Consider the following 15,019-nt stretch of genomic DNA (forward strand, 5'->3'; position numbering starts at 1 on the left):
ATTTCTAACTTTTTGAGAATCGTCCATATTGTTTTCCAAAGGGGCTGGACCAGTCGGCATTCCCACCAGCAGTGTAGGAGGGTCCCTTTCTCCCCACATCCTCTCCAACAGCGGTTGCTTTTGTTCTTTTGGATGTGTGCCAGTCTCTGTGCATGAAACCATCATAGTTTTGGAAAAAAAAAGAGGACTGTCTATCCATGCTGTCCATTCAATAATCCAGAAGTTGTAAGGAACTCAACTAATGGGGTTCTGGGCCTTTCAGGAGGTGCTCGCAGCCCCCCAGGCCCTCTCAGTGGCTACGGCCTCTCTTTGACTCCAAGACAACCAAGGAGTGCTCCATTATTCCCAAAGTGCCCTGTAGGGGGCAGTATCCCCCTCCTCCGTGGATCATTTATGCAACCCCAAACACTTAACCTGGCAGCCTGCCCCTCCTTCTCCCCAGCCTTGCCTTTAACAGCATTGACCGGCCACGTGGGGCCTGAGAGGAAGTCAGGCCGAAAGAGGTGTCCTCTAAAGGGTGTCCTCAAGATCAGGAGCCCAGCAGGACACGAGGCTTGGCCCCTTTCCACGGTCCACAGGCAGTTTCTCACCCAGAACAAATGACCCTGAGGGCCAACCCCAGCCACAGGACAGTCACGACGTGTGTCCCAGGTACCCGGCTGGGCAGTGTCAGGGGCGCTGGGGCACTCAGAGCAGGGACAACGGCAGCTGATGGCCGTGAAACCGGAGGGAAATGCAGAAATGGGGCTGGAAGGGCCGGAGCCACAAGGATAGGGCCCTTGCCTTGACCGCAACCAACCTGAGTCCCAACCCTGGCACCCGAGATGGTCCCCTGAGCACCACCAGGAATGACTCCTGAGTGCAAAGCCAGGAATAAACCCCTGAGCATCGCTGGGTGTGGCCCCCCAAAAGGAAAAAAAAGAAATGGGGCTGAAATGATGAGCTGCGAGCTAAGGGCAGTGGGAAGCAGAGGGACTGAAAGGCGGGTGGGAAACGGCTTCTGAAGGGCTGGCACAGAGGAAGAGGTCCAGGCACTGCAACCGGAAACATTTATTGAAACCTGTTCTACAAAAGCGTGAAAAACCCAGATAGAAAGCGGTGGCCAGAGAGGCCTGTGGAGAGAAGAACGACACCGAAGGAGGTCCCCGGGGAGGAAGAGTCGGGAGGAGGCCTGGGAGCGGGTGGGAGACGAGGGTGAGGGGAAGGTCCCCGTGGCCCCGGCTCTGCCAGAGCTGCCCACCCCACTCCGCCCGCCTTGGGCCCATCAGTCCCCGCTGGCCTTGCTGCCGCAGGGACCTCACCAAGTCACCAAGAGCTGGCCCCCCCCTGCCCCCACTCCACCCCCTACCCTTCTCCCCCCACCCCCCACCTTCCAATCCCAGGGAATCTAAAAGCAGAAGCCCACCACCGAGCCTGGGGGAGGCACAGAGATGAGAGGGGGCGTTTTTTTGCTACCTGTGCGGGGTGCCCCCGGGACCCTGCGAAAGCTTCCCACTACCAACACTGTCCCGGCCTCCAAGAGCCAAGCCCCAGGGGTCTGGAAGAGTGGGTGCCCCGTCATACCCGGCCCAGCACCCCATCATCACCTGGGTGGGGGGGGCCCGGGGAACAGGCAGGGACCCAGAGGCAGGACCTACGCCAAGCTTCGCCCCTTAGGTGGACAGGCTGCACCCCCCAGCCCAGCCCACGCTCCTGCCGCAGTGCTCGGCGACTCCCCTAGCCCGGGAAGATGAAGGACTTGAGGCGGGCCAGCTCCATGAGGCTGAACAGGGAGCACTGCTGGGGCGGGGGGAGCAGCGGGGGCAACGGGCTCCAGGGCCAGGGGGGCGCCAGGCCCTTCGTGTGGTCCCAGGGCCTGGGGGGTCCAGTGGGGGCCGTGTGGTTGGGAGGGTGGCAGGCTCGGCAGGCTGGGGACTTTCTCTGGAACTTCTGACACAGGGGACAGCTAGGGGGCAGGGTTGAGGAGGCATGGGGCTCTGGGGGGGGCGGTGGGGGGGCCGCCAGGGAGGCCAGGATACTGCCCCAGAGCGCGTGCAGCCTGTCCACGCCGCCGCCGGAGGCGTTGGCAGGAGGTAGCGGGCACGGCGACACGTGAGAGGGGACGCAAGGCTTCAGAAGGCACTCGGAGGTCAGTCCAAGGTCCGGGGGGCCGGAGGGCGGGCTGCAGGAGAGTCCCAAGGATTGGTGGAGCACGGCCACGGACGCCACGGCCAGAGCCACGCTGCTCACGTAGGCCACGGCCAGCAAGCAGGACAGCTGGAGAGAGCAAGAGGAACGTGGGTGCCCGGATGTCCTTTCCCACAAGGCCCCTCACCCCCCCACCCTGCTTCTGACCATCCTGAACAACCAACCCCCCACGCCCGAAAGCCCACCGTGATCTAGAAACTTCTGCCTGAGCTGCAGCTTGTTCTCTGACACCATCCATCTATTCCCCAACCCCGTCTCCCCGAGTGTTTGGTTGGCCACACCCCAGCCCGCCCAGGCCCCCCCCTCCGCCCCCCCACCCCGAGCCCTCAACATTCATCACCTTTGCCAGCCGCTGGCACAGGGCGCCCAGGGCCCGCTGCCAGGCCGGCTGCTCCAGCAGCACGCTGAGGTCCGTGTAGGTGTACCAGCCGCGCCGCCGGCCCTGCTGCTCGGCCACACTGCGGGCGGGGAAGAGAGAGAGAGAGCACCGGGGCCCGTCCACCTCCTCCCGAGAGCACGCGGCACGGAGGGTGAGCCCCAGGGTTGGCCAGGAAGCCACAGTCTCCCATCCGGCCGAGGCGCACAGCAGTCCCTTGGGTTCTCCTTCCCCACCCCTCACTCCCCTCAGCCCCACAACCCCTCAGCCCTGTCCGGCACCCCAGTTTGCCTTCCAGCCCCAGCCCTGCCCCGAGGACCTACCAGCCTTCTAGCCAGTTCAGCACCTCAAAAATCTCCCGTGGGTCAGTGTAGAGACGCCAGTCCTGCGGGGAGGGAGAGAAGAGACGGGTCCTGGGCTCGTAAAAGGGCAGCGGCCACTCACCAGCAAGAACCCGGGCGGCAGTGGCCACCACTGAGGCCAGCACCTGCTCACAGCACGCGGTGACCTGCTCAGTAACCACAACCCCTCTCCTCAAGGTCAAAGAGAAGGGGGGATGGGGCCGGAGCGATAGCACAGCGGGTAGGGCGTTTGCCTTGCACGCGGCCAACCCGGGTTCGATCCCCGGCATCCCATATGGTCCCCCAAGCACTGCCAGGAGTAATTCCTGAGTGCAGAGCCAGGAGTAACCTCTGTGCATCGCTGGGTGTGACCCAAAAAGAAAAAAAAAAAAAAAGAGAAGGGGGGAGGTAGGGGGCGCTGGGGGAGAGTCGCCCATGTTCCCAAGAAACTCAGATCTGAGGGAGAGCCTGGGAGCGAACCATCAGGTCCCAGCAGTAAACGCCGAGTGTGACCTTGGAGGTGCGAGTATTTGCTTCCGGGTCTCGCCATGCCAGGAGCGCGCCCCCCCCCCCACTCAAGGGTCTAGAGGGGGAGCCACTGACAAGGAGAGAAAAGGACAGTGGGGCCAGAGAGATAGTATAGCAGGGAGGGCGTTTGTCTTGCACGTGGCCTACGAGGTTCGATCCCTGGCATCCTGTATGGTCCCCCGTGCCTGCGGGAGTGATTCCTGAGTGCAGGAGTGATTCCTGAGTGCAGGAGTGATTCCTGAGCGCAGAGCCAAGAGTGGGACCTGAGCACTGCCAGGTGTGGCCCAAAAAAAAACAAGCAAACAAACAAAGACAGAAAGATAAACGGAGGGAGGAGGGGAAGGGAAATGAGAGAAAGGAAAGTGGCTCAAAGGGCTGGAACATGGGCTGAGCACGTGGGAGGAGGCACGGCTGGGATCCCTGCCACATGATTCCCCTGAGACTAAGTGTGTCCCCTAATCCAAATATTCAAATAAAAAAATAAAGAGATAGTAAAAGATGGGCTGGAGCGATAGCACAGTGGGTAGGACATTTGCCTTGCATGCGGCCGATCCGGGTTCAATTCCTCCATCTCTCTCGGAGAGCCCGGCAAGCTACCGAGAGTATCCCGCCCGCACGGCAGAGCCTGGCAAGTTACCCATGGCATATCTGATATGCCAAAAAACAGTAACAACAAATCTCACAATTGGAGACGTTACTGGTGCCCGCTCAAGCAAATCGATGAGCAACGGGATGACAGTGATCCAGTGATCCAGTAAAAGATAAAACTTGAGGGGCTGGAGCAATAGCATAGTGGGTAGGGCGTTTGCCTTCCACGTGGCCAACCCAGGTTCGATTCCCAGCATCCCATATGGTCCCCTGAGCACCGCCAGGGGTAGTTCCTGAGTGCAGAGCCAGGAGTGACCCCTGTGCATTGCCGGGTGTGACCCAAGGAAAAAAAAAAAAGAAAAAAGATAAAACTTAAAAGAAGCTTAAAGAGGGGCTGGAGCGATAGCACAGTGGGTGGGGCATTTGCCTTGCACCAGGCTGACCCGGGTTCTAATCCCAGCATCCCATATGGTCCCCTGAATGCCACCAGTGGTAGTTCCTGAGTGAGGAGCCAAGAGTAACCCCTGTGCATCGCCAGGTGTGACCCAAAAAGCAAAAAAAAAAAAAAAAGAAGCCTAAAGAAAGTTCAGGGGAGAGAGAGGTGGGTACAGAGGGTAAGGCGCTTTCCTTGCATGCATTAGGCCCGGGGTTGACCCCACCCCCGCACCCTTTAGGGTCCCCCAAGTCCCACCAGAAGTGAATCCCTGAGTGCAGGGCCCTGAGCACAGTAAGCCCTGAGCACCACTGGTTATGGCCCAAGAGCCAAAATACTAGACAAGCCGAAGGCTGGAGCGACAGTACCGCAGGTCGGACATCTGCCTTATATGCAGCCAACCCGGGTTCGACCTAGGCATCCCAGGGGTTTCCCCTCCCCCCACCCAGCACTGCCCAAAGTAATTCCTGGGTGTAGAGCTAGGAGTAATCCCATGAGCATTGCCGGGTATGGCGCCAAAACAACACAAAACAAAAACAAACGAAAAAACTGGCCAGAGAAACAGCCAGGGAGAGAACCGGCAGCCACTCACCATGGCGCTGAGGAAGCCCCGCTCCAGGGCGTTCAGCGTGAGCACCGACACGCCCCCTGCGGCGCCCCACTCGTCGTTGAAGACCTCCTCCTCCTCTCCTTCATCATAGAGGTACTTGCTGGCTACCATCTGCAGGGGAGAGATGGGGAGGGCGGTGCTCAGCGTTGGCTACGGGGCAGGCAGGCAGGCAGGCAGGGAGGGAGGGGCTGGGCCCTCGGTCTCACCATGGAGATCAGGAACAGATCCGAGGACGACACGTGCTGCAGGTAGTCTGGGTTTCGGTGGCGGAGCCGCTCGATGTATACCAGCGCCAGCATCATGGCACACGGGGAGATGCATGCCTCCCTGGGGGGCGGGGCACGGGGGAGGAATTAACCCCCAGGGCCCGGCAGGCAGCTCCCCCAACTCAGATGATGCTCACGCCTGTATCCTTACATCATCTTTTTGGACAACGCTCAAGTGCTCTCTCTCTCTCTCTCCCCCTCCCTTTCTCTCTCTCTCTCCACCCTCCCTCACTCTCTCTCTCATCCTCAGCCTCTTGATTCCACTCACCGGGACACATGAGCCACGTATTTCTTTTGGAGCCGGCGAATAGGGCTGGGGGCAGCCTTCTGGAGCAGTTCCACAGCAATGTCTGGGGTGTGGCAGGGTGCAAAGAAGGCACTGAGCAAACAGCACCCCCCCCACACACACACACAAATCCCCACTGTTCTCAGCAGCCCTTGACCTACACCCTCGGCCGGCCGGGGACAGGACCACAGTAACAGAACAGAGCCCCACGTAGCCCCCATCCGTTCTAGGCTGAATTTCAGCTTTCCAACGTCTTGATTTTTTCTAGGCTTTTTTTTTTTTTTTTTTTTGCTTTTTGGGTCACACCTGGCAACGCTCAGGGGTTATTCCTGGCTCTGCACTCTGCACTCAGGAATTACTCCTGGCAGTGCTCGGGGCAACACAGAGGATGCCTGGGATAGAACCCAGGACACCTTACCCACTGTATTATCACTCTGGCCCCCTCCACGTTTGTTCTTAGGCTTGTTTTTTTTTTTTTCTTTTTGGGTCACACCTGGAGATGCTCAGGGGTTACTCCTGGCTCTGCACTCAGGAATTACTCCTGGCGGTGCTCAGGAGACCATATGGGGTGCTGGGAATTGAACCCGAGTCGGCCGTGTGCAAGGCAAACGCCCAACCCACCATGCTATGGGCTCCAGCCCCCTCCACACTTGTTCTTAAGAGAAAATATGCATGCCTTGTTTGCTTGGCAACAGGATGGCTGCCGCCGAGAAACAAAAAGTTCCTGGCATACAAATCACAAGCGATGAGGATTTTTAAGACCCAAACGGTTATACCTTTAATCCATTTGGGTTTACAAAGAGAAGACACAAGACCAGACATACACAGCTGGTACCAAGTAACCAGATGGCTGGAGGGGCGCGCCTAGGGTCCTCCCAGTAAGCATGACAGCCTATCTATGTGCTTCTCACTTTGGGCGGCCCCTGGTGTCTGACCTGCCACCGGGCTGGAGAGCTCCTCCAGGCTGCACTCCCCGTCCCAGTCCCAGCCATAGTAGAGTCTCCGGCGGAGGCGGGCACTCAGCTTCTGGTGGCCTGGGAGGAACTGAACAGCACGGCAGGGTGAAGGGCAGGGCCGGGTGCCAGGAAGATCTGGCAGGGGGAGAGGGCAAGAGGTGCAAGCGAGCAAGGACAGAGGTCCGCCCCCACCCAGCGTGGCATTCCCGGGATGACTGTTTAGCAAAATAGCCGCGCGCCCCAGGGGGGAGGGCTCTTCCACAAGAAAGGTTCCCGGGGAGCGATGGGTGGTCCGAGGAGAGAAGGGCGCTGGCAGCACCCCCCCCCAGCCCCCCAAGCCTGCACCCGCGCCTCTCCCTTAGGGCCCAGGCAGCCAGGGCCTCGGGAAAACGCGCATGGAGCGATTGCCTCCCGCGGCGCTTGGCTGAGCCCTCCCCCAGGCGAGCTCCCGGTCCCGTTCAGCCCTCTCCCCCGCCCCACCCACCCCCGAGGCGAGCGCGGAGGACTGATTGCTCCCCCAACTCCAGGAGCCGGGAGGTCGGGGAGGGGGGCGGGCCGCGCGCTCTCACCGTAAAGTCCTGGAAGCCGGTGAGCGAGAAGGTGCCTTCCTCGTCCGCAAGGAGCCCGGCCAGGTCCATGGCGCCGTCGATCGCCGCCCTGCCAAGGCGGAAGGGAGAGGAGGAGGTGTGAGGGGCGCGCGGGGCCGTCCGTGCCCGCCGATCCACCTGCCCCCGGCCGCCGCCCTAGCTCGGCAGCCCCCTCCCCTCGCGCCGACGGCGGCAGGCGGAGCCCGGCCCGCCGGGCGCTTCTTCCTCTTCCGCCCCGGGCGGGGCTGCGGCCCGGGCTGCCCGACCCTGGGGCGCCCGAGCTCCGGGGCGCTCACCTCCCGGAGCACCCGAAGAGTCGCGGCTCCCCGGCGCGCGCCCTGCTTGTGCCGCCCCGCGCGTCCGCCCCGCGTTTACGAGCCGCGACTCAGCGCCCCGCACTTCCTGCTGCCGGACCGCGCGCGCGCGCGCGGGGTCGGAGCCGCCCGGGCCCCTGGCACAGTTGGCGCGCCCCGGGTGGAGAAACCAGGGCGGGTCCTCGGGGACCCTTGGCGCACACAGGACCCGCGAGCCGGGCTGGCCTTTGGGGACCGAAGCAGATAAAACAAAAGACACAGCCGCTTTGTCCCCCGATTTTCTGTACACACACACACACACACACACACACGCACGCACGCTTGAACTGTGCCTCAGCTAGAAGGAAAACTTCTCGCTGGGCACCTTCCTCGTGGAATAGCTTGACACATCAGCCTAATGAAGTGCGTGTTTTAGTGTGTGAGTGCCAACTGGAAACGATCTCCAGGAACTATGAGCGCCCTGGTGTGTCGTGAGCCTCATTAAACAGCGCGAACCTGCCCTCCCCGGCCGGCCGGGGATGGTGGGGGGGCAGCTTTGTAAACAAGAGGTTTTTGCTTTGAAACTCACTCCCCAAACCCCTGTTGTCCGGTGGGAGCAAGAGCTCGCAAGGAGTCCTGCCGGGTGGGAGGCGCTGGGGGTGGCGGGCAGCAAGAGAGGAGGGCTGTATATTTGGGTGTCGAGTCACGCGCGGCTGTTTGTTTATCCGAGGGGCAGGAAGTGGGACGGTTGAGTAATGGGGGCCGGCCGCCGCCCTCGCAGAGCACAGAAGCGGATGCTACGGGTGGAGGGTGGGTGGGGGGGAGCACGGGGACGAGACAGCACATCTGGCAGGCTGCTGGCGGCCCCTCGGCCCCGCGTGCCCGCCGGAAATTCCGGGCCACCGAGTCGGTCCGGCCCCGGCCGCAGCAAATCACAGCAGGCCGGGGGCGCTGGGGAGGAGTGGGGACAAGGCGGACCCCGCGGTGCCCCGCCGCGGCCACTCGGTCACGGATCGGACCCGCGCAGCTCCGCGGGAGAGAGAGAGAGAGGGGCGGGAGGGGACCGGGGAAGCCGGCCGCGCGCGCAGGCGCCCGGCGCGCCCCGCCAGCGGTTGGGCGTCGTCACGTGACGCACCCTCGGGGTCACGTGAGGCCGGCGGCGCTCCCCGCGGCGTGCGCCCCCTTCCGCCCGACGCGGCCCCGGGCGGCGGCCGCGCAGCCCTGGCTCGGCGCGGGCTCGGGCTCGGGCTCGGGCGGCGGCGGCGGCGGCGGCGGCCCGGCCACGGCCACGGCCACGGCCATGGCGAGCGGCGGCGGCGGGGGCGCTGCGAACCCGGGCGCGGGGCTGGGCCTGGGCGCGGGCCTGGGGCTGAGCCTGGCCATGGGTGAGGCCGCGGGCGAGGCGGACGACGAGGCGGCCACGGCCGAGGCGGTGGGCCGCCTGGCCACGGCGCTGCGGCTGCGGCTCCGCGGCTGGGAGGCGGCGCTGGCGGCGGCGCAGCGGCTGCTGGTGTGGGAGAAGCCGCTGCACAGCCTCATCACGGCCGCCGCGCTCAACGGCCTCTTCTGGTAACGGCCGCGGGCCCGGCGGGGGCGGGGGCGGGGCCGGGCTGCGCGGGGAGCTCGGGGAGCGCGGGGGCGGGAGCGGGAGCGCTGCGCTGCGGAGTCCCCCCCCCCAGCGCGATCGGCCCCTTTAAACGCGGGTGGGGCAAGGGGGTGGCCGCGCGGGATGCCCCCGGGCCTTCTCTCCCCGTGCAGAGTCAGGGCCCCCCCCACCTCCGTTCTCATCCGTGGGCGGTTCTCCGCCTTGGCGCTGGGGCCCAGCGCACCCCCTCACCGCCCTGGGGCCCGTGTCTGTCTCCCCAAGGTTGCTGTCATCGTCATCCCTCCGGCCCATCTTTCTGCTCAGCGTGTCACTTTTAGCCTATTTTCTGCTGGATCTCTGGCAGCCGCGCTGCTTCTCTGATGTCTCAGGTGCGTGCTGGTTTCTTCGTGCATCCCCCGGCACCCCCCCCCACCACCACCACCACCGTGCTGGGGGCGGGCGGGGGAGGGAGGGAAGCGAGAACAGCCCTGGGGGAAGTTGTCGCAGGCCCCAGGGCCTGGCAGGTGCCAGCCCGCTCGCTCCCTCCCTCGCTTCCTCCCTCCCGCAGGCAGTAGAGTGCTGCCCCTCTCTGGAACTGGGCTTTGCATCCTCTCTGGATTGCACGGGAGCCTGTTCCACCCCACCCCTGCCCGTGTGCTGTACAGCCTTTCCAGAGTCACTGGGTCTGATTCCCTTTTGCCAGCTCTAAACTAGAGCCCACTTCACAGGGAGGGGAAGTTTGCATCAGCTAGTTCATAGGTGTGACGTGGCTGCGGTCGGACCTCACGCTTGGTGTGAGTTGCCTAGACCTGCGTCAGCTCTTCCCGTGGCGCTTGATCCTATGCGTATATAGAGTTTGTTTGGATTGCGCCCAACCGTGTTCAGGAGTTACTTCTGACGCTCTGCTTAGGGATCAGTCCTGGGGTGCTGGGGATTAAATCAGCACAGTGCAGGCCAAGCGCCCTACCCATCACCCTATTGCTCTGGCTCCACGTTCCTATAATTCAATGGGTCTTTCAAGCAACTGTTATTCTTTCTTTTTTTTTTTTTTTTTGGCGTCACACCCAGCAATGCACAGGAGGTTACTGTTGGCTCATGCACTCAGGAATTACTCCTGGTGGTGCTCGGGGTACCATATGGGATGTTGGAAATTAAACTCGGGTCGACCGCGTGCAAGTCAAACGCCCTACCCGTTGTGCTATCACTCCAGCCCTGCAACTGTTATTCTTGTGGGGTTCTCTGTGTACAAGGGGTGGCTGACACACATGGCCATAGTATACTTCCACCTTTCGGCGGCTGCAGGAAGGGGGAGTGAGAGGAGGGCCAGTGTCTGCAGGGGCTGTGGGGGGCTGTCTTCCAGGCCCCGTGTTCAGCATGTCCTGATTCTCTCTCTGTAGCATCATCCCCTGAGGAGCCACACTCAGACAGGTGAGTGCAGGACCCCTCGGGAAGACGAATGCCCAAATCTTGCCTTGCCCTGGCGTGAGCGCGGGCAGTGGCAGGAGGAGGAGGCTCAGAGCCCCCCACGATGAGCCACGGGTCGAGGGGGTCCAGGAGGAGTGGTGTCCCCACTTCTGGTGGGGGCCGGGATTAGGACCAGGCTCCCCTGGGGAGGTGGGTGTTCAAGGGTGTCGGTGGCACTCTAAGGGGGTCTGAATGCGCAGGAGGCCAGCCACCGAGGCCTCCAGGGGTCCTGTCCTGTCTCCCCAGTGAGGGTGCGGGGTCAGGCGCCCGGCCGCACCTGCTGAGTGTGCCCGAGCTGTGCAGATACCTGGCTGAGAGCTGGCTCACCTTCCAGATTCACCTGCAGGAGTTGCTGCAGTACAAGAGGCAGAACCCGGCCCAGGTAACCTCCCCGGCGGCTGACCGCGGGGACAGAGGAGGCCCAGGCCCTCCTGAGGCAGCCCCCCCTCTGGCACTGGTCCCGGGGACCGGCCCCCAGGGGGGATCTCCCCTCTGCTCTCCTGACCCCCAGAGGGTGCTGCTTTCTGTGCCACACTATACCAGACCACCCGGCCACATCTCCGCGGGTGGGAACGGTGGGCGTGTGTCTGTAGAACATCCGCCTGAGACCCCCATGCTCTCCCGCCACAGTTCTGCGCCCGTGTCTGTTCCGGCTGTGCCGTGCTGGCGGTGCTCGGCCACTATGTGCCGGGGATCATGATCTCCTACATCGTCTGTGAGTCCGTGACCTCCTTACAACGCCCCCCATCCCATGGCCCCTTCTCGCCCTCCAGACGGGAGGCTGCTGCTTGGCTCAGCGACCTCACAGGAGGCTGCTGCTTGGCTCAGCGACCTCACTCGGGGCCCTCTACAGGGCGGGATGGGGAAGGGGTCGGCACAGCCTCGGGGTCCGGCCAGCGCCTCTGTGTCCGGGAGCTGCATGGGCACAGGGCCCTGAGTGGGCACTCTCCCCACCAGTGCTGAGCATCCTGTTGTGGCCCCTGGTGGTCTACCACGAGCTCATCCAGCGGATGTACACGCGCCTCGAGCCCCTGCTCATGCAGCTGGACTACAGCATGAAGGCCGAGGCCGACGCCCTGCATCACAAGCACGACAAGAGAAGTAAGGGAGCACCCGGGCCCAGCCACCCCCTCCCGCTGCCCCCGTCCCCGCTGGGTCACTGCCCCCCACTCTTGCTCCCCTAGAGCGCCTGGGGAAGACGGCGCCCCCCGGTGGGGAGGAGCCGCTGGCGGAGACGGAGAGTGAGAGCGAGGCGGAGCTGGCCGGCTTCTCCCCGGTGGTGAGCACGGGGCGCTGGCCGGGGTTGTGGGGGGGGGTGGCCGGGAAGCCCCTCTGCTTGCCGGCAGCTCGGTCGCGAGGGGCTGCTCACCCCCATGCCTCTGCCTCTGCAGGTGGATGTGAAGAAGACGGCCCTGGCCCTGGCCATCACTGACTCGGAGCTGTCCGATGAAGAGGCTTCCATCTTGGAGAGCGGCGGCTTCTCTGTGTCGCGGGCTACCACCCCACAGCTGACCGACGTCTCGGAGGGTACGTGGGCCACCTGCAGCCTGCAGAGGGGTGCAGACGGCGCGCCCTGGGGCAGTTCCGGGGGACCAGACCTCTCCCTCCACTGCCCCCGCCCCCACCCCGGGTCAGCTCACCTCTGCGTCTCCCGCGTGGTCCCCCTGAGCCCGAGGGCCACCTTGGTGTTCTGACCGCTGTCCTGACCCTCACAGATCTGGATCAGCAGAGCCTGCCCAGCGAGCCCGAGGAGGCCCTGAGCCGGGAGCTGGGAGAAGGGGAGGAGCCGGAACTGGCCCCTCGGGGAGACCTGCTGGGCCCCCCGCAGGCCTGCTCCAAGCGCGCCCTGGACTCGGAGGAGGAGGCGGCAGTGGCGGCGGCAGCCCAGGAAACCTTGCTGCGACTCTCGTCCCCCCTCCACTTTGTGAACACGCACTTCAACGGGGCGGGCGCGGCCCCCGACGGCAGCTCGCAGCTCTCCCCCGGGGTGCCCGTGGAGGGGCTGAGGCTGGCGGCCCTGAGCGACGACCTTCCTGCTGCACCCGGCACCCCGGCACCCCTCCTCAGCCGGGCCGGAAGTGACCCGGCCACCTCCCCGGCTGTGCTCCCGCCACCTCCGCCCCAGGACTCGCCCCAGCCCCTGGCCGCCCCCGAGGAAGAGGAGGGGCTCACCACCGAGGACTTCGAGCTGTTGGATCAGGGGGAGCTGGAGCAGCTGAACGCCGAGCTGGGCCTGGGCCCGGGCCCAGAGCCCACCCCGGAGCCCGCCGCAGAGCCCGCCGGGGCCCTGGGGCCCGCTGTCCCAGCCCCTGCCCAGTCAGACCAAGAAGCTCGGGCCGGGGAAGAGCCCTGAGCCACGGACAGGGGCCTTCCTGGTGAGCGGGTTCCTGCTTCCTTTTTTCCCTGCCACTCTGGTGGGGGGGCTCTCGGGGTGGGAGGGGGAGCTGGCTGCCATCTGGAGCCCGTCCCCACTGTGGCCCGCACCCGCCCACCACCTCCGAATGGGAGCGCAGTCGCGCCAGGACGCGTTTTAAGCTTTTCAGTCATTTGACGTTGGGATTCGTGGATGTGAACAGGGCTAGGAGCGTCCGTCCGTCCCCCTCGCCTGCGCTGGCCTTCCTGCCGCATCTTTATTCTTCCACTCCGCCCCGGGCCTCTGTCCCTGCCTTCCTCCTGTCCTCAGGGACCCGTGCTGCTCTGTCCTTGTGTTTAGATCAGGCACTTTATTGTCTCTCTCTATCTCTCTTCCTGCGTCCTTCCCCTGCCGTGTCCTGCCCTTTGCGGTTCACCTCTCCCCTTTGCCAGCTCCTTCCCTGCGAGGCACGTCAGACCAGCACTGCGATCAGAGCCCTGGAACCTTCCGCCCCCACGCCCCGCCCTGGTTGGGCCCAGCCTCCTGTGCGTGGTTGGGGAGGAGAGCAGGGGCTCTGCGAGCAGGAACTTGGCCTGTGGGGGAGAGGGGCTTGCTGGCCGGCCCAGGGAGGAGGACGGTGACCGTGCCTGGACCACGGGCAGGCCAGTTGTGCTGGGGACCCCCTACCCGGGTGCCAGGGGCAGGAAGGGGGGAGGGACCTCTGTGCAGGTGTCAGCAAAATAAAGTGTTGATTGGCTAGATCTGCTGCCGCCTGCCTCCCTCGCTGCTGTCCCCTCCCTGCCGCCTGAATAGTCGCCTCCTGGCTGTGGGACAGGTCCAGACCAAGGCTCACCCGAGAGCCTGACCTTGCCCTTAGCCATCTTCCCAACCATGTGGTGTGTCTTAGTGAGATTTAGCATGTGTGAATAAAGTGTATGCAGGAGGAAAGTGCCTTGTCTCCCCAATCAATAGACACGTGGGTCCAGGGCCCTGGTTCTCTCCGCTGCCCCGTCCAGCACGCTGTCAGAAGCAGCACCCGTGCCCTGGTCCTGCCCAGGATCGGGAAAATCCAATGGCTGCATCTCGTGGGCTCGTTGCTGGGCCAGCAACCAGCTACTCACCCTGGTGTGCCTGGCAGTGCCGAGGATTCGAGCTCCAAGCTCCTCACCAGGTCACCTCAGTGCTAGCGGCCAGGGGAGCCACATTCCAGATGCCTGAGCCCCGGAGCCTGGCAGTCACTGACCGGAAGCCCTCCTCTTTGTTGGGTTTTTGTTTGGGGGCCACACCTGGAGGTATGTAGGGCAAAACGGCTGTGTGAGCAGGAGAGAGAAAAGCAGGGAGGGTGGTGCCTGCCTTGCATGTCGCCAACCCAGCACCCCATGGGGTCCCCGAGCCCCGCCAAGAGTGAGCTCTGAACACCCAAGTGTCGCCCCCAAGTAGAATGGCTCTGCTCGGGACTTCCCTGACCTTGCTCAGGGAGTCTGTGGACCCCAGTGCTTGGTGGGGTGCCAGGCGAGTGGGAGCCGAAAGCCCCTGTACTATCTCTCAGCCCCACAGTCACCTGCTTTGTGGAGTAAGGAAGAGGGCAGGCACACCCAGTGAGGCTCAGGGGTTGCTCCTGGCTCTGTGCTCAGGAATTACTGCTGGCCCACGTGGGATGCCAGGGATTGAACCCAGGTCGGCCGCGTACAAGGCAAATGCCCTCCCTGTTGTACTATCACTCCAGCCCCACTTCTTTTTTCTTGACGAAGGGCCACACCTGTTTGGGCTTGGGGTTATGCGGTGCCGGGGTTGAAGCAGGGTGGAGGTCACCCCTTGACCTTCGTGCTCTCCCTGAGTGGGGAAGGGGAGATAAGCAAGGCTCCCAAGACTGGTGAGAAAGCGGCTCCTTGGTTCCACGAGCAGCGGGCGCTGTGGTCCTTCCTCTTTGCGGGAGAAGGATATTAGAAAGCCGGAACCGAGCAGATGGCCACCGCCAGGAGTTCATTCTCGGCTGCAGGTGCCATATGGCAACGCGACCTTGTTTTGTTTTGTTGGGGTTTTTCTCACTGCCTGAGATTCAGCCCAGCACCTCACGTGCAAAGCAAGTGTTCTGCTGAGTTACTCCTTCCCCCCCCCCCGCCCGCTATTTGTGCTTTTGTCGTTTATTTTTTGGGTGCCAGGGAT

The 15,019-nt window shown here is 63.6% G+C and overlaps 2 protein-coding genes across 2 annotated transcripts; one reads left to right on the top strand and one right to left on the bottom strand.

Annotated features, from left to right (window-relative positions):
- Window positions 1-1,032: 1,032 nt before the first annotated feature.
- Window positions 1,033-7,613, bottom strand: CNPPD1 (cyclin Pas1/PHO80 domain containing 1). The gene is made up of 9 exons (XM_055123197.1): window positions 7,455-7,613; window positions 7,141-7,228; window positions 6,551-6,659; window positions 5,598-5,679; window positions 5,270-5,390; window positions 5,046-5,174; window positions 2,887-2,948; window positions 2,528-2,645; window positions 1,033-2,256 (listed from the first exon to the last, which is right to left on the bottom strand). The coding sequence occupies exons 2-9, from the start codon at window positions 7,207-7,209 to the stop codon at window positions 1,717-1,719; spliced, it is 1,230 nt and encodes a 409-aa protein (XP_054979172.1). The 5' UTR covers window positions 7,210-7,228; window positions 7,455-7,613; the 3' UTR covers window positions 1,033-1,716.
- Window positions 7,614-8,725: 1,112 nt separating this feature from the next.
- Window positions 8,726-13,801, top strand: RETREG2 (reticulophagy regulator family member 2). Its single transcript, XM_055123184.1, has 9 exons — window positions 8,726-9,020; window positions 9,319-9,425; window positions 10,434-10,464; window positions 10,747-10,882; window positions 11,131-11,215; window positions 11,458-11,601; window positions 11,685-11,779; window positions 11,892-12,027; window positions 12,216-13,801. The coding sequence occupies exons 1-9, from the start codon at window positions 8,752-8,754 to the stop codon at window positions 12,851-12,853; spliced, it is 1,641 nt and encodes a 546-aa protein (XP_054979159.1). The 5' UTR covers window positions 8,726-8,751; the 3' UTR covers window positions 12,854-13,801.
- Window positions 13,802-15,019: the final 1,218 nt, after the last annotated feature.

This window comes from Sorex araneus, chromosome X, assembly GCF_027595985.1.
Source record: "Sorex araneus isolate mSorAra2 chromosome X, mSorAra2.pri, whole genome shotgun sequence".
Lineage (NCBI taxonomy): Eukaryota > Metazoa > Chordata > Mammalia > Eulipotyphla > Soricidae > Sorex > Sorex araneus.

Coding starts and splice junctions, on each gene's coding strand:
- CNPPD1 (XM_055123197.1), bottom strand. CDS start 7,209: ATGGACCTGGCCGGGCTCCTTGCGGACGAGGAAGGCACCTTCTCGCTC. Junction 5,391..5,597: donor TACGTGGCTCATGTGTCCCG/GTGAGTGGAATC, acceptor CCCGCCCCCCAG/GGAGGCATGCATCTCCCCGT. Junction 5,175..5,269: donor ATCTGTTCCTGATCTCCATG/GTGAGACCGAGG, acceptor TCTCCCCTGCAG/ATGGTAGCCAGCAAGTACCT.
- RETREG2 (XM_055123184.1), top strand. CDS start 8,752: ATGGCGAGCGGCGGCGGCGGGGGCGCTGCGAACCCGGGCGCGGGGCTG. Junction 9,426..10,433: donor CTGCTTCTCTGATGTCTCAG/GTGCGTGCTGGT, acceptor CTCTCTCTGTAG/CATCATCCCCTGAGGAGCCA. Junction 11,602..11,684: donor TCACAAGCACGACAAGAGAA/GTAAGGGAGCAC, acceptor TTGCTCCCCTAG/AGCGCCTGGGGAAGACGGCG.